At 43.6% G+C, this 22809-nt stretch overlaps 1 protein-coding gene across 5 annotated transcripts in view; it reads left to right on the plus strand.

Annotated features, from left to right (window-relative positions):
- The window catches only part of PPIG (peptidylprolyl isomerase G), a 48539-nt gene that overhangs the window by 24681 nt on the left and 1049 nt on the right, over window positions 1-22809 (plus strand). For all 5 annotated transcript variants that reach the window (XM_025206464.1, XM_014520818.2, XM_025206466.1 and 2 more), the window contains 5 exons: window positions 6359-6563; window positions 11004-11171; window positions 14144-14228; window positions 21779-21915; window positions 22225-22809. The exon at window positions 22225-22809 is cut by the window's right edge and continues 1049 nt beyond it. In XM_025206464.1, the coding sequence (XP_025062249.1) occupies window positions 6359-6563; window positions 11004-11171; window positions 14144-14228; window positions 21779-21915; window positions 22225-22809 (1180 nt within the window). The remainder of the gene's footprint in view (window positions 1-6358; window positions 6564-11003; window positions 11172-14143; window positions 14229-21778; window positions 21916-22224) is intronic.

The following is a 22809-nucleotide window of genomic DNA, read 5'->3' on the forward strand; positions in this document are numbered from 1 at the left end:
AATAACATTTTGGAAGTAAAGGGATTGGATTCTAGGTTCTAGCGATAATTGTGCAGAGTATTACATGGAGGCGTGGGATTTGTGCCTATGCAGAGAAGAAATAAACATACTTGGGGTAGGCTTCTAGTTTGTTGAACTACCTGACAGGACTTTGAGTAAAATTGAGAGTAGTTGTTCTGCAGGGTGGAAAAAGCAAAGAACACAAGTATAATACTTCAGAACATAATTTCTTACTTGGACTTTTTCATAATTTTCTGTCCATCTGCTCCCTGCCCCCTCAGAAACACTGGAAATAATAATAAATAAGCAATATATACCAAACAGAGAAAAGGCACAATAGATAGCAAATGAAAGTATTAAAGGATTGAAAATTGATAAGGAAAGCTGGCGTCTTCAGGGCAAGATCCAGGATTGGCATAGCTGAAGCCCATAAGGGCATGTCTATGCTATCAGTACCATACCAGAGAGCGCTGCAGTGAGGCATGTTCCACCTGCACTACCTCTTGAAATGGAAGAATTGTAGTTGCCTTAGTGTGGCTTCAGGTATTATACCCATAAGTGCTCTGTCTTGGGCAAGCTTATTGGCATGTGCCCAACACTGCTAAGGAGGTTATGTTACTTCCAGTTTGGGAGGTTATGAACATGGAACTTGTATATGCCTTATGGGGTGCTCTCTGGCATAGTATGTGGGTGCCATAGACATGCCCTAGGCTTGTTTAGGAATGTTGTTAACAGAAAACCTACCAATGGTGAATACAGGATAAAGAAAATAAAAATATTAATGACCCACAAAAGACAGAGAATTCCATAAATATTTTGGTCTGTGTTTGGTTATAATCTTCTATTATATGAGCATAATGAAATATTTTCAAGTCTGTTAGCTACTAGTGAGTAGGTCAAAAAACATCTATTAAGGACAGGGGTTTAGGTTGTAGCTGTGTTGGTTTAAGGACATAGGCAGACAAGATTCCTTGGGTGAATTTGATATCTTTTATTAGACCAACCCAAATAGTTGGAGAAAAGTTATTAAGCAAGCTTTCAGGTTCAAAAACCCTTTGTCAGGCTAAGGAAGTTTCAGCAGTTGGTGTGTGCTCTTCCTGGATGGAATGAAAAGTAAAGAAGCCAGGGGCTGGGCTGGGGAGTCAGTTGCCAGGCACATTATAATGTATCAAAAATCCAATGTCTATGTTTAGTCCATGATCTCTAGTATCCAGGAGGTTGATGAAATGGAGCTCATAGGCTCGGCTCTGGGAAGTGTTGTGTAAGTTTCCCATGAGGATCAGGACTGAGAGATTGGAGAGAGAGTGGCCCTCCTGTGAGAAATGTGCCCCCACCGGTAATTGGGTATTTCTGTCTTAGATAGATTTCTGGTGTGCGTTCATTCTGGTGCGCAGTTGTTGTCTGGTCTCTCCTACATATTTTCCATCAGGGCATTTGGTGTATTGGATGAGGTATATTACATTTCTGGAGGTGCAGCTGTAAGATCCTGGGATGCTGATGGCTCTGTTGTGGGGTGTAGTAATTGTGGGGGTGGTGGAGATGTGTTGGCAGGTTTTGCATTTCTTGTCTATTAAGGACAAACATTTTCAATTATTGAAGAGTCCTAAAAGAGTTGGTTGGAAATATTCTGGCCCACTGATATTAATTAATAAATGTTGAAATACCAGAGACATTCCAGAAGTGTTAATGCTATATACCGTTTTAAAAAAGGACAAGGACTAAAAGCCAAGAAATTTGCCATCAGTGCTGGACAAAATAATGGAAAAGTGTGTATGTTCATAAAAAAAAAAAAAGATAGGAATAAAATTGACTACTTTTGGCAGTGTCATGGAAAGCAGGGGTGTTACTAGGTTGCTGATCGTCAAAGATGGATGCACGCTTACACATTCCTGGATACAACTAGTGCAGTAATAACAACAACCAGAATTCATAAATTGTGTGTAGACATATTCCCTAAATCAGGGGTTTCAAACATATAGCCTGTAGAAGTGGGTCATCCATGAGCCTGATGAAGAGACCAGAATCAGTATTTAATCTGCTGGCTATGCCAGCACTGTTCCTTGAAGCAGTGCAGGGGAATGCAAATCTATGTTGACCCCCTAGCTGCTGGCCATGCCAAACACCTTCCTTCTGTCCTCTCTAACTTCCTCAGCAGCAGCAGTAGTAGCAGCAGCTGTGGTCATGGTGGCAGGGCTTCTGGCAGCCCTCAGGGCACCTCAGCCAGAGCAGATGTGGCCCACAGGCAACTGAAAAGCAGGGAATATTCCCTGCGGATGATTTTGAGTTTGACACCCCTACCTCAAATCATTATAGTAAGGACTTGATTAGTGTAGCACAGGGGTGGGCAGCTTCCGGTATGGGTGCCAGAGCATGGCACGCAAAGAAATTTTGCTTGGCACACGTACCTCAGGGTGGATGGCAGGGAAGCAGCTGGGGCTGCTCTGCCACAACAAGGCTAATGGCATACTGGTCAGTGTGTTGCCAGGTCAAGGGAAGTGATTATTACCCTCTATTCAGCACTGGTGATCTGGAGTAATGTCTTCAGTTTTGAGCCCCCCACTAGAGAAAGGTTGTGGACAAATTGGAGAGAGTCCAGCAGAGGGCAGTGAAAATGGTGAGGGAGCTGGGGGACATGACTTATGAGGAGAGGCTGAGGGACCTGGGCTTATTTAGTCTAGAGAAGAGGAGACTGAGGGGACTCAATAGCAGCCTTCAACTACCTGAAGCGGGGTTTGAAAGAGGCTGGAGCTAGACTGTTCTCAGTGGTGGCAGATGACAGAACAAGGAGCAATGCTCTCAAATTGCAGCAAGGGAAGTTTAGGTTAGATATAAGGAAGAATTTTCTCACTAGGAGGGTAGTTAAACACTGGAACAGGTTACCCAGAAAAGTTGTAGAGTCTCAATCCTTGGAGGTTTTTAAGACCCGGCTAGACAAAGCCTTGGCTGGGTTGATCTAGTTGGGGCTGGTCCAGCTTTGAGCAGGGGGTTGGACTAGATGAGCTCCTGAGGTCCCTTCCCACCCTCATTTTCTCTGATTCTATAAACAAGGCCCCTCACGGCTCCCTTGTCATCCGCCCCTGGTATGCCGACATCTTACAAGTCAAGGGTTTGGGTGTTTTTGCCACTGCTCAAAAATATTGTGAACCCCTGGTGTAGCACTTTGTCTGGAAGAAGTAGCCGGTCCCATTGGGCTCTATAATCTAGCAGAAAAAGGCACGACAAAAAATTAATAGTAGATAGCTGAAGTCAGGCATGCTCGAATTAGAGTAAAGGCACACATTTTTAACTGTTTTAGTCATTTGAACAAGCTGCTGAGGCAAATAGCTGATTCTCCATCTTATGTTGTAGTCAAACTAAGACTTGGATGCCTTTCTGGAACAGGCATAAGTTATTGGGGCTCAGTACTAAGGAGCAAAATGTCCCAGTCTGGATATGTTTAAAAGTCAGATTAAAGGAGCTGATGATTTCTTCTGGCCTTGTTCTCTCAGAGTTTGATGTCACAGAGCAAAATAACAGGAGCTGCTACATTCCATAGCAGGTTGAAATGTAGAGAGACCTTAATTATGTGATGGTGAGCAATTCTCATTTATGAGGGTCGGTGTGTGATAGACGGAGCAGGGAGGGAAGTCTGTTTTAGACATGTTTATAAACTGAAACTTTGAAAGGAAAAGGATGGAGTTAGATAGCATTTGTCTGTAAATGTGAGTCCATTTCTAATGAACCTGGGTAATAAGTTCTCTTTTAGGGTTTCTAATTAACTTGAGGCTAAGCTTGTTGTGGTATTCAAGAAGTAATATATGATAATCAGAAGCTGGCAGGGATCTTAAACATTAAATATTTGAAAATATATTCCCTTCCCCTGATCTATTAGTAGCAGATATATCTGAAATAAGCTTGCAACCATTGCCTGCATTCTGCTTTAAGCCCTGTTCAGATATAGCTTTGAGATTTCTTTGCCTTCAATTTTTATTTAGTATGTAGTCAGTTTGAAGCAGTGAGTTTAGGTATGCAGCTTCAATATTACCTAAACTTGCCATAAAGCTGAGGAGGAAACCGTGTCCCTAATAGCCTTCAGGAAAAAAATAATGCAGGATGAAGTGAGCTGCACTGACTGACTTTGCCTGTTAATTCTTGGGACATTTTTGAATTGCTGCTGGAAGCCACCTTATTTTGACTGAAGATAAATAGGAGGAAATACAATTGTTTGCCAAATTGATCTCTCCTGGAATGGCATGAAAATAAAGTTTTTAAAGTTAGGAAGGGTTTGAAAATAGAGTATTTTGGCCCCTACTCTAAATTCCAGTGGCAGAGCTAACTAAATGGGTTGTTCAATAGAGTATGTGTGATGCCTCTTTTTGTTTGTTGGACTATAGTAGAGGAAGAATATACCACTCGTACACCAGATTCCTTTATATGGATTCACTTTACAAGTTCTGTGTTTTTTTTTTTTCTTTTTAAAAATGTACCATCACATTCTGTGGACCAGTACAAAACAGTGTAAAACTAATGTAACAAATATTAACTGAGAAATAGTTTTTTTGTACAATACATTATTAATAAAGTCCAGTAGGCAAAAGCTTTAGAAAATAAAAGGACTGCATATCCTGTACTGGACCAAAGGTATGCTAGAATAGGGTCTCTCTCTCTCTCTCTCTCTCTCTGTTGAAAACATTGTCAGTAGGCCTAGGGACATAAGCACATTAGCTGATTGTTATAGCGACATGTAACAAAAGAACTGACCTTGAGTGCTTCAGAGTCAAACCATGGACAATTTCAGAAAGAACTCTTCACTTGCTGTGCACCTGGAAGTGAATGGAAAGTTAGTATGGTCTTTGGCTTACTGATGTACAGTCTCTGTGGCTAGTTCCACTTGCCATTGTGTGCATTGCAGTCCATACCAGCTGAAGCTTCCAAGTGAGAATTATTGTAAGCTGCTTTTAGAGGCCATACAGGTATATGATTAATTGTGTCATGGTATGAAGCTGAGATATGTGGTTGCAGTTTTTTACTACAGTTGGGAAAAGTCAGTATGGCCATAGGGTGCTTCAGGAGCAAGAGAAGGAAAAAGAGTATAAATTTCAGATTTCCATAACTAGATTAAACAAGATTGAGGAACTAGCCCCCCTAGAGGCTTCTCTGTGCTATCGGTCTTATTGCTCTCTAGGTCAGGGCTGTCCCTCTTCAGATCAGCCAGGGGCTGCATGCTGCACACTGTGTGGGCTTTATGCTGTGGGGCCACATGGGTTCTCTAGAATCCCTGCTGTGCGCAGCCTTCCTGCTACCTGAGCAGCCTGAGCCCCTCTCTACTGCTACCACCACATGGGAAATCCCCACATTGCTGCTGCCACGTGAGCAATGTGAGCTGCACTCCCCCCCAAGGTCCTCTGCCACTACCACTATGTGGGCAATTTCCACTCCCCGCAACGTTGCCATGTAGGCAGCATGAGGCTCTTGCTGTATGGGCCCTCTTGCAGCCTCTGCGATGTGGCTGTTCTCCCTTTTTCCTCCCCCACTGCAGTGTGAGCCTTTTTGCTGGTGCTGTTGTACAGGTAGTGAGCTCACTGAGCCAGCTGTGCTGGTGTGCCCCAGAGGCCTTGGCTGTTGCTACTGGAACAGCTGGAGCAACAGAGGCAGAGCAGCCAAGTGGGGGCTGCACATTATCCCCTCACAGGCTGCATCAGTCTGTAGGCCACCAGTTGTACAGCCTTGCTGTAGCCTGAGCATCAGCAAAACAAAGAGCACAGACAATCTGTTTCAGTGAGAAAGTTCATGTTCACCATTGTACATATGGCAGTTCACTTTCCACCAGAAGCTTCCCAGATTTTGAAAAGAACAAGGATAGAATAGAACCCTGTAGAATCCCATAACAAGATGTTGCCTTAGGGAAAACTACCAACCACCACCACCACCTGGAACAACTGCAATCCTGCTTGTTCAGGCTACCTTTCTTTCAAGACATCAGCATGTTGGGATCAGTATTATCAAAGGCTGCTGTTGGATCCAAAAGAATCAAGCATGGACACATCAGTACCCATCATTAGAAAGCAGTCAAAGAATGAAGTCTGTTCTGTATCCAGATCAGAAACCAGGATTTATAATTTGCATTAAAATAATTTTGCAATTTAAGATATATGAGTTTTGTGTGTATTTAAAGATTTCATCATTTATTTATATAAGGGAGATATTTTGCAAATCTTTAGAGTATGTCTTGATTTTTATCACAGTGATTCTGATTACAAAGTAAAGCTTCATCATGACATTTTGAGCAACTTATAAGATATATTCCAGTTGACTTTTCTAAACTTTTAGTGGAACTGCTTGTCATCTAAGTGTATGTATTTCTTACTTTGATTTAAAGTCAAGAAAGAAGAGAGGAAAAGACACAAGTCTTCCTCCTCATCCAGTGATTCCGACAGTTCAAGTGATTCAGACTCTTCCTCTGATTCATCATCTGACTCTGAAACAGCTTCTGAAGAGAAACCTAAGAAAAGAAAAAAGAAACACAAGAAAAATTCTAGAAAGCATAAGAAGGAAAAGAAAAAGAGAAAGAAAAGCAAGAAAAGGTCATTTTTTTAAAGATTCATGCTATTCTGAAAAGCTTTTTTGGTCAAAAATGTAATGTAATGCTGGGTTAGCATATGAGCCATAGGAAAAAATGAAGCAGAGGGTTTGGGGGAGGGGGTCTGACTATCTTTTATTAGGCCCAGTGTAAATGACATTTTCTGTGACCCACTTTCTTGTCTTGGTTTATGTCATAGGAAGAACTGCTTGGTCAATAAGATTTTATTAATTCTTGCGTGTGTAGAATATTATTCTCTTATTCTATATTTAGCTGAACTAGTGTCAGTTAAGTGTGGGTAGCAGTTTGCAGAACCTCCTGTTTGTATCTCTCTCTCTTGTCTTTTTTAAACGGACTTAAATTTTCCAGTTTTGCAATGATGTCTGACACCAGTATGCATACTAGGAACCATGTGTACAGATGTGTCTTGAGATTTTCATATTGTATGCTTGTAAAGTTGCAGGAAGTTATTTAATACCCTGCAACATAATCACGTACAGGTGTTATGTTTCTATCAGAAGAACCACCACTTTACTGGTAGAAACTGTGAGTGTACAAGTGTTTGCTCAGTTTCTTCAAGGGGAAACATGCCCTCTCTGGATAAAGATCTTCTTGGTATCAGTCTGGAAGATGCTTCCTGTGAGAGAGAGAATCCATACCTGCCTACAGGCAGTCCTTAACTTATGACGTTTCAAGTTCTGACAAACGGGACTTACAACCTTTACAAATTTACACCCTGTTTCGAGGTTCCGGCATGGGTTTTGACTTTACAACACTCAATGTAGCTGCCTCCAGCTGGTAAATCTCTTGTGGCAGGGACGGGGGAGGGAAGAGGCGTGGGGGGGGCAGATCAATGCCCCTGCAGTGAGGGAGGAATTGGGGCTGGGGTTGGGACAGAGGCTGGGGCAAAAGCTGCCCAACTGGGGCGGGGGATGGAGAGAGGGGGTGGGGGGGGCTGTGCCAGGTGGACGGCAGAAAGCGCTGGGAGCGAGGTCTATGCCCTCCTGCCGCTCGCCCAGCTGGGGTGGGGTGGAGCCGCTGCACTGCCTCTGGACAAGAGGTGCACAGCAATGGGAGCCACCCTGGACGAGCAGCGGCTTTTTTCGGTGCCCCACTGCCCCGCCCTGGCTGGGCGAGCGGTGGCAGGGCATGGGAGGGGTGTGCTCCTGGATTGGGGTGGGTGGTTAAGTGGGGGCTGGAGCCACCCTAAAATTTGCCATAGCCCCTGCCGCCTGCCTGGAGTGTAGCCCGGCGCAGCCCCAGCCCCACCTGCCCTGATCTGGGGGTACATGCCCCCCCATGCCCTGTCGCCACTTGCCCAGCCGGGGATGGGGAGTGTGGGGCAAAGCTGCTGCTCATCCAGGAGGCGTGGAGAGGCTGGGGCAGCTCCTGCTGCAGTACGCCTCTTGTCTGGAGGCAGCGCAGTGGCTCTGCCCCACCCTGGCTGGGCGAGCAGCAGTAAGGCATAGCCTCTGCTCCCACGGCGTCCACTGCTGCCTGGAGCACAGCCCTGGCCCCACCCACTCCTCGCAGATTTGAGGGCACATGACCCCATGCCCTCCTGGACAGGCTGCGGGAGCAGCGGCGAGAGCTCCTGGACGAGCTGCTCCCAGACTGGCAGTGCACAGTGGTAGGAGCTGCCTCACCCCGTCCCCGCACCCCCCACCCCCTCCTAGCTGGGCAGCTTTTGCCTCAGCCCCTGTCCCAGCTCCAGCACCAATTCATTCCTCGCTGTTGGGGGGTTGATCTGCCCCCCATACCTCTTCCCCCCACCACAAGGGACGTACCAGCGGAGGCAGCTGTGTCGAGTGTTGTAATGGAACCAATCCCCCTTTTATAACATTGTTCCTATGGGAAAATTGGTTCCAAGTTACAACGTTTCAACTTACAATGCAGTTTTCAGGAACCAATTGTGTTGTAAGTCTGAGGACTGCCTGTATATGCTTTCCTCCTGGTCTGCTCCCTGTGCTTCCCTAGATTGGGGATTGTCCAGTTGGGGGAATGGGCCAGGGGCATTGCCTTGCTGCTCCAGTCCCCTTCCGGACTAGTCTGGAAGAAGACTGAATCAGTGGGGCAAAGCTGTCCGCCCGCTTCCCAGACCAGGACCTGATTAGGGTAGTAGGCAGGTGTCTTGCTTCACTGCTTCCTGTGCTCTGCTCCAAGCGACCAGAATCAGCAGAGGAGCAGCCAGTCTTTGCTCCTAGACTAGGGACTGCCCCCTAGGCTGCAATAGGAAGCCAGGGGTATAGGGAAGCAGGCTCAGGTAAGTGTTTCCCCAGGTCTAGTGTGTCCCCCCCGTTTTCTCCACCTGCTTTGAAATCACTATCTACATTGGACATTTGGGTTTCAAAGTCAGAGGAGCTGGGAAAGCTCTCCACTCCCTGGTTTCTAACTCTCCCCACCCACTTCCCCACCTCCAGCTTTTTGAAATCACCGCACATGCTGCCTAGCTTGGTTTCAAAGCTAGGGGTTGGAAAAGCTCAACCTCTTCTCATGAGATTTAAATGCTTCCTGTACCACCCAGCTGAGCAGCACATGCAGTGATTTCAAAGCCCGTGGGGACCTGGGGTTGGGAAAGCACTCCCTGTCACAGTTCCTGGCCCTGAAACCTTTAAATGCCACCCATATCACCCAGCTAGGGAACATAGGAAGTAGTTTTGAAGCCCACAGGGTCACAAACATCCTTGCCATGGTTGCCAGCCCTACAAGGTTTAAATGCCTCCCATGCTGTGCCACTCAGCTGGACAAGTGCCTGTGCAGCCCATCTGAACTGCACATGCAGCAAATTACAGGCTGTGGGGGCTGCCTGTTTGACAGCATGGGAGAGGACAAGCTATCAAGTAATAGGCTCCCCTAAGAGCAGGGGTGGCCCAGGGAGCAGCCCTCTAGCACAATATTTCTCAACCTGTGGATTGCGACCCAAAAGTGGGTCGCAAGAATATATTAAAAGGTTGCGAACAAACTTTAAAAATGGGTTCTCCTTTAAAGGAGAAAAATGGAAATCATGGCTTCTCCCTTGCAGGCTAGCAGAGTTCCAGCCTGCACGGGGCTGCTTGGGGTCCCCCTTGCCCCACACACCGACCCTCTGCCCCACACAAAGGTGGGGGGCGGCACAGTGGGTCAGGAGTGAGGGACACTGAGTTGGGACTGACCATTGATATTTATAAATGGGTACAAAAAAGGTCCTGGTACAAAAAAGGTTGGGAACCACTGCTCTAGTGGCCCCTGCCTGGAGAGCTCACCTATGTAGTGCTCCAGCTAGGGGCTGAAATCCAGGCATGCGCTTGCTCTCTGCCTGTCTATTCACTGTCTGTGGCCTCTTAAGTCTAAAAAGGAACAGAATTAGAATTCAAAGAAACACATTACTACGTTACTGTACTAGCTCTTAACTTTTAGCATTCTCAGAATGCTAAATGCCAACATTAACCCTGTTTGGTGTACTGAGTAATGTTTTCAAAAAGCATAATTGAATTCAGGATTTTAAGTCACATTGTTGCTTTTGAATATGTTACCTTTTAATGTGCTATAGTTCTGCCATGAAAAATTTGGATTGGAGTTGTTAAAATCATATTTTCTTTCAACACAAGTACTAAAATGTAATAAAATCATCAGTTAAGGTAGGACTGTCTGATTCATCCATCTTACTATTCAAACGCTCAGAATTTTGTTCTAAAACAAGTTTCCCTTTGATTTTAATGAATAATAAAATGCAGAGAACTCCTACAGTTCCTCATGTTTACCATCAAATGGGCAAGCTGAACATCACCATTTTGATATTAAGTTTCTGAACAGTATCTAACAAAACACCATACACATATTCAGCATGTCACTACGTAAATTATTCAATTAAGGAGTTTTGTGGGTGATATCTTTTTATTGGACAAACTGCATGGTTAGGATAAAGTGAGGCAAAGTTTTGAATGCAAGGCATTTTTAATCAGATCTGATGATGAATGACCCGATGAAGAATGCCTTGTATTTGAAAGTTTGTCTCACTTTATTCCAACCCTGCAGTTCGTCCAATAAAAAGATATCACCCACAAAAATCCTTCTCTCTCGTACAATTCCTGGACCATCATAGCTACATCAGTCCAACACTACCACTGCATAAACTAAGAATTCAGTGATTTAAAAAGCAGTATGTAATGACGGTTAAATATGCATTATACCCATATATCCCTGAGTGAAGGCCTCATGATAATAAGATATCTGGGTTTTTTTTTAAACTTCACCATTTTGTTTTCTGCACCAGAGTGAAAAAGAAATCTATTTAATACAACCTGCAATAATTAGTCTTCTAAATTTATTTGTCTGTTGCTAGTGTAAATACTTTCCAAAATACTTAAGTGTGGACAGATTGAGAGGCCTTCCCTGGAAAACCTTAACTTAAAATGCATGACTATTTTAAACCTAAATATTTATAAGCATATTTTTATCCATAAAGCTCCTCCAGTGAAAGTGAAGTTGAAAACCCTGAAGCACAGCCGTTGTCTACTGTTCGTCCTGAGGAGATCCCTCCTGTACCAGAAAACAGATTTCTGATGAGAAAAAGTCCTCCTAAAGTAGATGAAAAAGACAAAGAGAGGAAGAGCAGGGAAAAAGAAAGAGAGAGGTAATATTTTTAAGTCAAACTGCTTATTTATAGTCATATGATTATGTTAATGCTTTTAGATGCTTGGGAACTTCAGGTTTCTTCCCATATCTCAGTGTGCTGCACTGCCAACTTAACTACTAGCATGGTATCTAATATATGTTGTCATCTTTAAAACTTGGTAAACACTCGGGCTTGAGTTGACCTGGATAAATATAGTATATTCAGTTCTTTGGCAGGTTCAGGGAAAACTATACATTTTGCTTTAGGGTGAATTCACAATTTTTTGGTAAATTAAAAAAAAATGTTTGCCGTTAATCAGACAGTTTGCTTCAACAAAATCTAAATTTCACTTTGAACTTGAGTTCTCCGAAATAAATAAATAAATGATTTATTTTTTTTAGGAAGCCAAAGTTGTTTAAAAAAAAAAACCACTTGGAACTTTGCTTTGAATTTTCAGTTGATTTTAGAATGTCTCTAGATTTTTTTCAAAATGAGAAATATGTAAAACATTTTTATCTTACAAAATCCACAGCTTTCACTGTTAAACTTGTGAAAAAATTGTTGGACACTAATTATGAACAATAGCATTTCCTTTTTTATAAATTGTATTTTAAACATCTGAGTAATGTGGATATTACAGTGGTGCATGTTAAGGAAACTTTCAGGGTAAATAATGGTAAGAAGGTAAATAAATTGGGGAACTTTAATCAATATTCTACTACATATGGAAAGTTAGCATCAACTAACTATTGGTGCTAATGATGATTGTTGGGGGTCAAATATGAAATATTGTTTAATTTAATTTCTAATGACATTCCTTAATTTGGACACTGTGTCCATCTACTCCAGGTTCCCATTCCTGGCCATTGCCAGCATAAGAAATACCATTACCTGGTCATATAGAGAATTATTTTCTGACTTCAGGTGGTTAGCTAATGGTTGGCTAATGTTCTGGAGTATTAGGGTTGTAGTTTGTATATTTAATGAGATAAAGAGCAATTAGATAATTATCTAAGACCTCTTTAAAGTTTACTAAACTCTTGGTTTTGAGATTCTGTAATGCAGCAGTTCTCAACCTTTTTAAACTCAGGGCACCCTTTATCAGACTCAGGTCTTCCCTCCATAACTTTGGTGAATTGAGCAGCATCCTGTTCCAAAAACGAACTTATTACAGTGCTCACCTCCTTGCAGAGGGCCCAGGCAGGGAAAGCCTTTATCTACTTATCTCCTCACACCTGGAGCCTGAGCCTTCCGTTATCTGCATATCTCCTCACACCTCATCTATCTCCTCACATTTGCTGCAGCATCCTTCAGAGGATTCTGTTAGGGGTGCACCGATAGAGGTTTTTGGGGCCAATACTGATAGCCGATTTTTAAGGAGGCATATCAGCCAATACCAATCCAATTTCCGATACCAGTGTCCAGCTGGTAAGTCTGTTGTGGTGGAAGGGGAGGCAGGAGGGAAGGGGCATGGGGGCGCAGATCAAGGTCCCCCGTGGTGAGGGAGGGGGGCTGGGGCTAGGACAGGGGCTGGGGCTGGGGCAAGTGCTGCCCAGCCAGGGCAGGGCAGGCATGAGACTGAGTCGTGGCTCGTCCGGGGGGAGGGGAGCTCCTCCCACTGCATGCCGCTTGTCTGGGAGCTGCTTGCCTGCTTGTCTGGCGGCTCCCTTCACTGCTCCCACCGCTTGTCTCGGCGGCACTGGGAGCAGGGCTACAGGAGAGCTGCAGCAACCCCAAAATTTGCTGTAGCCCCCACATAGCCCCTGCTCTCAGTGCTGCTGCTGCCCGCCCCAAGCGCAGCCTGACGTGGCCCCTGCCCTGTGCAGATTTGGGAGCACAGGCCCCCTGCCCTGTGCCTTCCCAGTCGAGCAGTGGGAGCCATTGGATGGGCTGCCAGATGAGTGGGTCCTGGATGAATGCTGCACAATGGTGGGAGCTGCCATTCCATCTCATGCCCACCTCACCCTGGCTGGGCAGTGCTTGCCCCAGTCCCTATCCCAGCCCCACACTCTCCCTCACTGTGGGGGGGCCTCGATCTGCTCCCTCACACCCCTTCCATCCCCCCTCTCCTTCCACCACAACAGACTTACCAGCTGGACACTGCTCTTCAAGCTGCGGGGTTGTGCTCCTTGCCACCTATGTGCTGCGCTGCGGCTAAGCGTGCACAGGCCATTTATCGGCCAAATTATTGGCCATATCAGGCTGACTTCCGATGCAGACAGTTGTCTTTATATTGGTGCCAATCCGATATCGGACTGATGTATCGGTGCACGTCTAGATTCTGTGGCACCCTTGTTGAAAATCACGTCACATAGGAAGAAGTTCTGTTAATTCTGGCAGATACACCTTAAATCAGAGCTGGTCCTTTCCGATGAAGGTTGGAACAATACTGGTAGATCAGTATGGGAGAGCTTGTACCAGCGTGGCTGTTACTGTCTAGTACTTAATCAGTGGCTAAATGGACTTGCTCGTTCTTTACAGCTTCTATAAGCAGTAATTCAAATGCAAGTTATTAATTATTTCTGCAGGACCCAGAGGAGTTTTCCTATGCTTTAAAATGCAGGGTTCCTCTCATGAAGAATTTATCATGATACAGAGAATGAGGAATGACAGAGGTGAAGAAAAGAGAGGTTTTTATAATATTATGATACGATAACTTTGTAGTACCTGCAATCATATTGAGGTTTCAGAATGTTTTAATACAAAGTCCCCTCCAAAAATGTGTGAGGGATTGCTTCTTTCTCTCTGCCTCCAAATAATTTTCTTAAATGTTATGCTTTCTGAATAGACATTGACCAGGATTGTAAAACTATTGTATTGTTCATGATGACCATTAGTTACTGACTGGACTGGTAAATGAGAATGACAATTGAATCTCTGTTTTCATGAAGTTTTAGCTTGTTTAATTTGCAAAAAATAATTCAAACAGTCTTTACTCTTTTATCCTTCTAAAAAGAGTGTAATGGTATCAGTTTTCTCTTCATTTTTAGTAATCCAGCAAACTCCCAGTCAACATACCAGAGAAGGCTTTTAGTAACCAGATCTGGAAGAAAAATAAAAGGACGAGGCCCTAGGGTAAGTATATAAAAAATGTTTGTGGCAGAAATGTGTACACTTGTAAAATCCAAGGATGTTAAAACAATTGTACAGATTTCTTGGAAAGAAGAAAGGTGGTTATTAACCCCCGTTTTACATTTAACCCCCATTTTAAATGGTTATTAACCCCCATTTTACAATGTATTAAGGAGGAAGAGAAATTAAGCCATTGTAGTTAATGATTTGGTAAGAGAGTAATGGAGCTGTGATTAGAATCCAGCAGGTCTGACTCCCAGGATTTCTGGTCTGTTCACCAGTGGGCAATGCTAAGAGCACTAGTTCAGCTAAACCAATGTGTTTAGCTGAACTGGTATGAGATCTATTGTATATTTTGGCTTTATCAGCAGAATTCATTTTTACTACTATATCAACTTAAACTTTATTGAAATGGTGGGGAAAAGCAGTCCACCAGAACCATATGCATTCTGGCTTAAGACAGACAGAAGCTTCAGGCTGGCTAGAGCCAACACAAGTTCAAATCAACCAGTGTTACAAGCTTAGTTATTTTCTTTTGAACATCCATGTTGTAAACAAGGTTAATCATTTCAGCAAAATAATATCATCCGCAACAGGCTTAAAAAACACACTGATAAGCAAAGCCTGTTCAAATATATTGTGCAGTATTCAATGATCTAGAAATGTTGGGATATAAGCTATAATATAGAATCACTAGTGTAACTTTTCCTTCATATCTGAGTCAGAGTTTCCATAGAGTACTGTCTTCCTCATCCTTAAACTTGATTAGATCAAAACTCGTCAGGCTTTAAGAGTCAGCTGTTTGATTATTACATTCATTTAATGTGAATTCCATCACTATTTTATCCCATGATAGAAGCTTTCAGTGTCACTTGAATTCTTGCCCTTAACTAAATGTTTTGAAAGATGTTTGTCTGGCGGTGCTTATTAAAGCAAAAGGCAGTTTTGTTGCAGGAAGGGAGTGGGCAGTTTTAATATCTAAAAGATTTTCAGATACAGTCCAGCAGCTGTTTTCCAAATGAAGGTTCATTTGCCATCATTGAGAATTCAGTGGAAGTTTTTTGATGCATCGTTTTGGGTATCCCATTTTAGCACAGCATAGTTTATTTTGTGTCAGTGAGGTAATATTATCTTATACTTCAAAGGTACTCAGAATGTAAAAGCAGCTTTATTTTCTGATATGAATTTGAGTTATTTAAATTGGGATCGGCAGAAAAACACTTTTGTTTTAGTTTTAACCAAGACAGTGGTCAAAACTGGTTTAAGTCCGTTGAAACTGGCTTTCATTAGGCAAGCATTCCAGAAACTACTATAGTGTTCTAGATTTGGTAATGTGAAGAAATTTGTCAGTGATAAACCAAAATGGCAAAAAAAAACAATATATGAAGAGTTCCGCAAGAACCAAGAAAAAGCAACCATTTTTCATAAGCTGCAGTTGTACCTTTCATTTTGTGAACATTCTGGGAAAAGACTTACCTAACTCTGTGAAACCTATTGTTAGGCAAGGGCTAGAGCAGGGGTGGGCAGTTGTTTCACCTGGCAGTCCATTTAACAATTGTGGTGAGCCATCAAGGGCCACACACACAAAATCTTTTAAAAGATCTCATTTTAACAAATTCTAGATAAAAATCATGTACTAAAAATCAAATATCTTCTATAACATATTTAATTTTATTTAAAAATCATTTTTGTCCTGATTTATGTGTTTTTGAGTAGGGTATATAAGGCAATTGCATAGCAGTTGAAAATAGTCTTACTCTTGTATATTGTGGTTGGGGGGAAGTGTGCGCACGTGTATGAGCCCATATGCTAGGTCCCGGGAGCTGGTGAGGGGCTGGGATGGGGTACATGCAGCAGAGCTCACCTGGGCAGTGCGATGCAGGTGTGGTCTGCTTGGGACTGACTTCTGTCTGGGGTGCTGCCCATGCTGCGCTGCCACCCACATCCACCCTGTGCCCGACAGCCCCAGCCAGCGCACGCAGCTTTCTGGTGGAGCTGCTCCTGCTGCTCTTGCAGCCACCTGGGTACTGCTCAGCTCCTCCTGCCTCCAGTGGCTCCTCCTCCTCTTCTCCTGCCCCAGCTGTGCCACTCCAGGCAGCAGGTATTGTGGAGAAGCAGTGGTGGCCATAGGGATGCATGCCAGGTACCACATGCTCAGCCATGCATGGCACGAAGCTACAGCTGGGCAGCTCCTACCCCAGTGTGTGGGGCTCCAGCTCCTGGCTGCCTTTCACTTACTCAGCTGTCTGCAGGTGGCTGCTCATCGTGCAGCTTCCTCCTTACCTGGCTGGGCACACAGCTGCTGCTGCTTTCCCCGTGCTACCTGCTGCCCAGAGCAGTGCAGCATGGGCAGGGGGCAGAGAAAGAGGTTGGGGGGGAGGGGAGCCTAGCAGTACCTGGGTGGCGGCAGCAGCATCCCTGCCAGGTGCTGCACTTTGGCTGCGGGCGGTGCTTGGCCCCATGCGTAGCACCACAGGGGCAGCCGTGGGCCAGATGCAATTGGTGGGTTGGATCCAGCTTGCGGGCTCTATTTTGTCCACCTCTGTCCTAGAGATTAGAAATACTGCTAAGCCCTCCATGCTGCTGAAGTCCATCTTAATAATTAAGCAGTCTGCTATGCCCCAACTGCCTGCAGAAACTAGGTGGAACATCCAAGTGGCATACTTTGAAACTTTTCTGAAAAATTGTAGTGACACTCAATAAAACATAGTTAAAATAATCAACAGGATACAGTTGCACAGAGGTAGAGCATCTGTGTCAACAACTAAAACCAATAGCAGTTAGTCTTGACCAATACCAGAACGAACATGCCACAATTGCAGATGTAACAAAAAAGACTACTTCTCACACACAATGAAGGTGAGAATCAAAGCAAAGCTGATCAAGGCTGGGGCATGGGACAGATGTAATGTTGAAGTGCTCCAAACAATGAGCATGCAGAAGTGCACAGCAGAAGAAGCACTTAAAAAATAGCTCAAGTCCTTAAAAAATGACCCTTCAATAAATGAGAAATATCTTTTGAAGTGCTTCCTTTTGAATTGTCTCCTGAAATATCTGGGCAGTCCACAGATCATAACAAAGGTTTGTTTGGTTCTCTGGTATCTCACAGTGCTCTGTATCCCCCTGCTTAGGGCCTCCGTCGAGCGGTGTGAATACCTAGTTTCAGGAGTGTTGGTTGTAGCCGTGTTGGTCTAAGGACATAGGCAGACAAGGTTATTTGGGTAAATCTGATATCTTTTATTGGTAAGCACTCTCCTATGTGTTTAGCTGTCCTTGGAAGCAGAGAAAGCAGGGGACAGGGCAACCCTTTAGTGGAGGCTGTAGTTAGGAGCTTTGGTGGGAGAATGTGGTTAGGGGCTATACATGTGTACAACACTGAAGTGTGGGGCTTGAAGATCTTCAAAGGCATGTATACCCACAGCCTAGACTTAATGATTGTGTGACCCCAGCTCACTTGTTATAACCTATAAATTTGGTCCACAACTCACATTTTTTAATTTAAGTGGAGAAGTTACTCAACAGGGGATTTTGTAAATTGATTCATACTGTTTGCTTCTGATGGTTAATTTCCAGGTACAGGAATGTCCCTACCCTAAAGTGTTCTTTCTGGAGGCTATGTGGATGAATGTAGAATGATCAGCATGGTAATCTTCAATGAAAAAAATACCATATATACGCAAATACTCCCCCACCCCCACCCACCCAATAATTGGATTCTGTGTATGGAAAGTTTTTAAATTTGAGATAATTTTCAGGTATAGAATCTAATTATTGGAGGTTTGCCTTAAATTTGTCCCCCTCCCAGTGTTACAGCAGGGAAAATAAATGGAGGGGGGGTCAGGTAGCTTTCTTGCCCTCTGCCTTCTCTCTGCAGTCCTTTTTATTCCCCACACCCCTTGCTGTCAGACCCTGCTCTCCCTGAGCACAGAGACGTGATGGGTAAATTTGAAACAGGCTTTAAAATAAACATGCCTGTAGTTAGTTCAGTTTATCCAGTCTTGATGCATTTTAACTTTTCTGAAACTGCTGCAAGTTTTAGCACAGGTGCTCCATAAATACACTTTTAAGCAGCATTTTTATACCTACTTCTGTATAGTACAAACTACCTACTTCTATATAGTACAAACTACTAGGGCTGTGCAAAACTTTGTTTGCTCATTCGATTCAGAGGAGATTTGGCCTGATTTGGTGGCTGAATCTCCGAATCCGAATTGAATCAGGAGACCCATTAATCTCTCCGAATCAAATCAGAAGCCTCCAATTCGATTTGGAGAGATTCGATAATTCAGCCACAGACACAGCTTTGCATGTTTTTTCTACATGCCTTGAGGTACCAGGCGTGGCTTGTGAATGCTGAGATGGTAGGGCGGATGAAGTGTCCTATGGGAGCACAGAGGGGTCTTCTGCGCGCTTGGCAGCAGACATGAAAGTGAACCAGAAGCACTTCTGGTGTGGGGAACGCCCCCGTCCCCTGGCTTGGTAGCTGGTGCCTCCTGGGTCTGGGGTGGGGGGTACCTGGGGTCCCTCAGTGACCAATCGCTGAGCCGGGGGAGCGTGGGGGGAGGGTCCCCCACATGCTCGGCAGTGGACCCGGAAGTGGACTGGAAGTATTTCCGGTCTGCTTCTGGGTCCTCTGCCAAGGAAGGGGACACTATCTGCCCCACCATCTCAGTATTCACAAGCCATGCTTGGTAACTTGAGGTATGTAGAAAAAATGTGTAAAGCTGTGTCTCTGATTCTCCAAATCAGAATTGAATCTATAGCCCCTGCCACTTCCCATAGCCCCTGACAGCCCCTGGCATTCCCTCGCCACTCCCCATAGCTTCCCCCAGCACCCTCCACTCCCAACAGCACCCTGCCACTCCTTATAGCCCCTGACATCCCCCTGCCACTCCTCACACCCACCCACACCCATAAACCCCCCCCCACCCCACATCCTTAACTTACCTTTGACAGTGCTGGGGGACAGCAGGAGCACCACAGAGACACTCTGGCCAGAAACCAAAGTGTCTTTTTTGGAGGACCAACTCCTGGGTTGCCTCCAGGCATAGTTTGGGACTCTGCGGCATGGCTTGGTTTTGGGGTGGGGTTTGACCCCTGGATATCCAGAGGTCTAATTTTGCCCCTGTGCTGCAAATATGCAGCGCAGGGAACGGTTTTTTTGTTCCTGCACGTATGTGTTGCAGTGTCTCAAAGGGGTTTGAGATGCTGCAAGACGCATGTGTGCACTCATCTGGATGTGTCCATGGAGGACAAGGTCACGCTAATCATATATGACAGGCTGAGAGAGGGGGTGACAGAGAGATTCTGGGTGAGCTGTTTAGGGCCCAATTTTGTGATGTTTGCCAGGTAGTTAAGGCTGGTGAAGAAACAGGAATAATTGGAAATGGGAAAGAGACAGCTCAGCTGTGGGAATGACGAGGAAACTGAAATGTATTCAGTGTAGTAGCTTACCATAACATGAAAAAGATTTGACATTGAGGGGAACTGAGCGCAATGGGCACTACAATATATCTTGCTTAGGTCAGATAGATTGCACTAACCTAATTTTGTGGTAAGTTCCTATCAGGATGTTTGCCCAATATGGGCCATGTGTTCTATAATCCTCAGTGTTGGTTGTGTTTAATCAGCTTCATAGCTGGTTTCCATTATTGAGCACCTGCTGTTTTTGGCAGCAGTTTAATGATAGGCAGTGTATTCAATTAAGTGTTCTTTAATGCAGATGTAAGATGAGGGGCTTCTTTCCCCATGCTGATTGGGCAAAAAAAACCCTTGCCATATATTCGAGTAAATATAATACTTATATATGAAATTTGATACATTTGTGACTTGTTTCCAAGCAAGTGTAGCACCATCCACTTCAGTAGAAAGAATTTTCTCTATTTTCACTTCTCAGTAAAAATTATATTTCACTTTCAAAGTTTTGATTTGAATGTGTGAGAAGTATGGTACTAATTAGTAGTGATTAAGTCTGTGTGTTTTAATTCAAATAAATTCCAGTAATCAAATCTTGGCGAAAACCAGTGGTTCAAGACTCAGATAAAACTAAGGTAGTTTAAATCAGTGTTTAAACCCACAGTGGTTGAAATTCTCTAACCATAGTTTAAATGGTGGAAACCAGGTTAAATCTTTAAGCAGTACCCCCTCTACCTTTCCCACTCCCCTCATTCATTTTCCTTATATGTATGTTGCCTGTACCTGCAGAAAAATCTATTCCTTGGCCCAAAGGTTAAGCATGGGAAACTTGGGGATAGGAGAAATAAGTATTTTGTGAGAGAGCTGTTGGTATACAAAAAGGGGCTTTAGAATATAACAACGAAGGACCATTTCATTAAAGGGGACCTTTGATAAAAGTACTGAAACACTGAATTAATTTTTAAGGACAAAATATTTTAGTCTGAAATAATTTATACAATAAGATATTTTGCACATCAGAGAGACAGAGCAATAACAACTATCCTGATCCATGCTTAATGACTATTTTGCAAGTTTTTATGCTTCCTTACAACAAGATCAGTGCACGAGTTAAAGCTTTATTTTCCACATCTTTTATTATGAAGTTTGCCTGCTTTATTGAGATGAAGTTCTCCCTCATACTGGGCATAAGAGGGAGCATGACAAACATGAAAACAAGGTCTTTATGGTGTATGTTAGCTACAGGGATTCTGAATTGAAATAAGTTGTAAAGCAGTCCATTGGGAGCCTGTAGGGAGTACTGTAAATTAGTGCAACTCTGAGAAGTGTCTAATTTATTCTAGGGTTCTCTTTGACCCTGAGAAGCCCATAATCCAGACAGTAAAAAGATAACAAAAGCCATTTAGACTGTGAACACACATTCAAATAACCTGAGAGATTTCTCCCAGGTTTGCTCTCCAGGTAGAAAATGTTATCCAGAGCCGTGTATACTGACATTTGCGTGCCAAGGCCCTGAAGAGTGGAGAGCTTACAGTGCTGACGCTGTGCAGCCAGGCTGTGCGTACATCTCAGAGTGCTCTGCAGGCTCCCTTAGTTTTCCTGGCAACAGATCACAGCAGTGTATTAAGGCAGCCCTGATTGGCTGACCCAGACTGCTCTTGGTCAGCCTGCATTTCCCTCCAGCTCGCTGTGGGAGGGAGTATTCTGGAGCAGCTGAATCCAGCAAATGACAGTCTCCTTCGTGTGGGGGGGACAGGGGACAAGGGACTTTGTTCTCTTTTGAGAAAAACGATGGCATGTACAGACATTTGCTGTCCCTGGAGAAACTGTCCTGGGAGTGATTTAACCCTGGCTGTTCGTTCCCAGATTATTTTTCTCCTGGACTGCCTGTTTTTACCGTGGGAGAAAAAGTTTGAACATTTGTACACTTGTGGTTTCTACTGGGAGAGCAGTGACTCTCTCAGGAAAAACTGAATGCCTGTATGAGGCCTTAGTCTCTCCTCCTCTGGACTGTAAATTCTATCCTGCACCTCTCTTAGATGAAGCACAGAATCTAGCCTCTGCGGTATATTCTGAGTTGGATACTGGAAAATATGAAACTCAAACTTATATTTAACTTTTTTTATTTTTTTCTAAAGCGCTATCGAACACCTTCCAGATCCAGGTCAAGGGATCGCTTCAGACGCAGTGAGACTCCTCCACATTGGAGGCAGGAAATGCAAAGAGCTCAAAGAATGAGAGTATCCAGTGGAGAAAGATGGATTAAGGGAGACAAGTAAGACACCATTAAAGTTATTTCTTTTTCTTTTCAATTTATATTGTACATTGGCATTGATGCCAAGATTACAGTAGTACCTGTCTTTTTCTCAGTTTCTGTTGTATGGTAATGACATTTTTATTTTAAGACTAGAGTGAAATTTTGGGTTAGTTAACCCATTTCAACTTAAATCGTGCTATACCTATTTTAAAGCACACTCATTTTGTTTATGATAAGTATATATAGTCATCAGTGTAGAAGTCATAAAGCAGATGACATTTTATTTAATTCAGAAGTTTTAAAAATAAAAAAATTTCTTTCTTCAAGGAGTGAAATTAATGAAAACAAGAAAGATAATCAAAAAAGCCCTGGTCGAGGAAAGGAAAGAAAAATATCAGACCACAGACAAGCCTCTGAGAGTCCAAATAGAAGAGGGGAAAAAGAAAAGAAAATAAAAGATCATAAATCTAGCAGCAAAGACAGGGAAACGAGGAGGAATTCAGAAAAAGACGACAAATATAACAAAAGCAAGGCTAAGAAAAGAGCTAAATCTAGAAGCCATAGCAAAAGCAGAGAGAAATCAAAAAGCAAAGAGAGAGACTCTAAGCACAACAGACATGAAGAAAAGAGATTAAGATCTAGAAGCAAAGAGAGAGAGTACGAGAAAGGTAAAGAGAAAGATAAGCACCATGATTCTAGAGGGAGAGAGAAAGAAAGGAGTAGAAGTAAGGAACGGTGTAAAAGAGCAGGCTCAAAAAGTAATGAACAAGATCATAGTAAAAGCAAAGACAGGGAAAAATATGCAAAATCGAGGAGCAGAGAACGTGACCAGGCTAAAGGAAAATATAGTTCCAATAGTAGGACAAGAGAACGAAGCAGAAGCAGAGACAGGGGGAGGAGAGCCAGAGCCAG

Source organism: Alligator sinensis, unplaced genomic scaffold, assembly GCF_000455745.1.
Source record: "Alligator sinensis unplaced genomic scaffold, ASM45574v1 scaffold143_1, whole genome shotgun sequence".
In the NCBI taxonomy this organism is placed as follows: domain Eukaryota; kingdom Metazoa; phylum Chordata; order Crocodylia; family Alligatoridae; genus Alligator; species Alligator sinensis.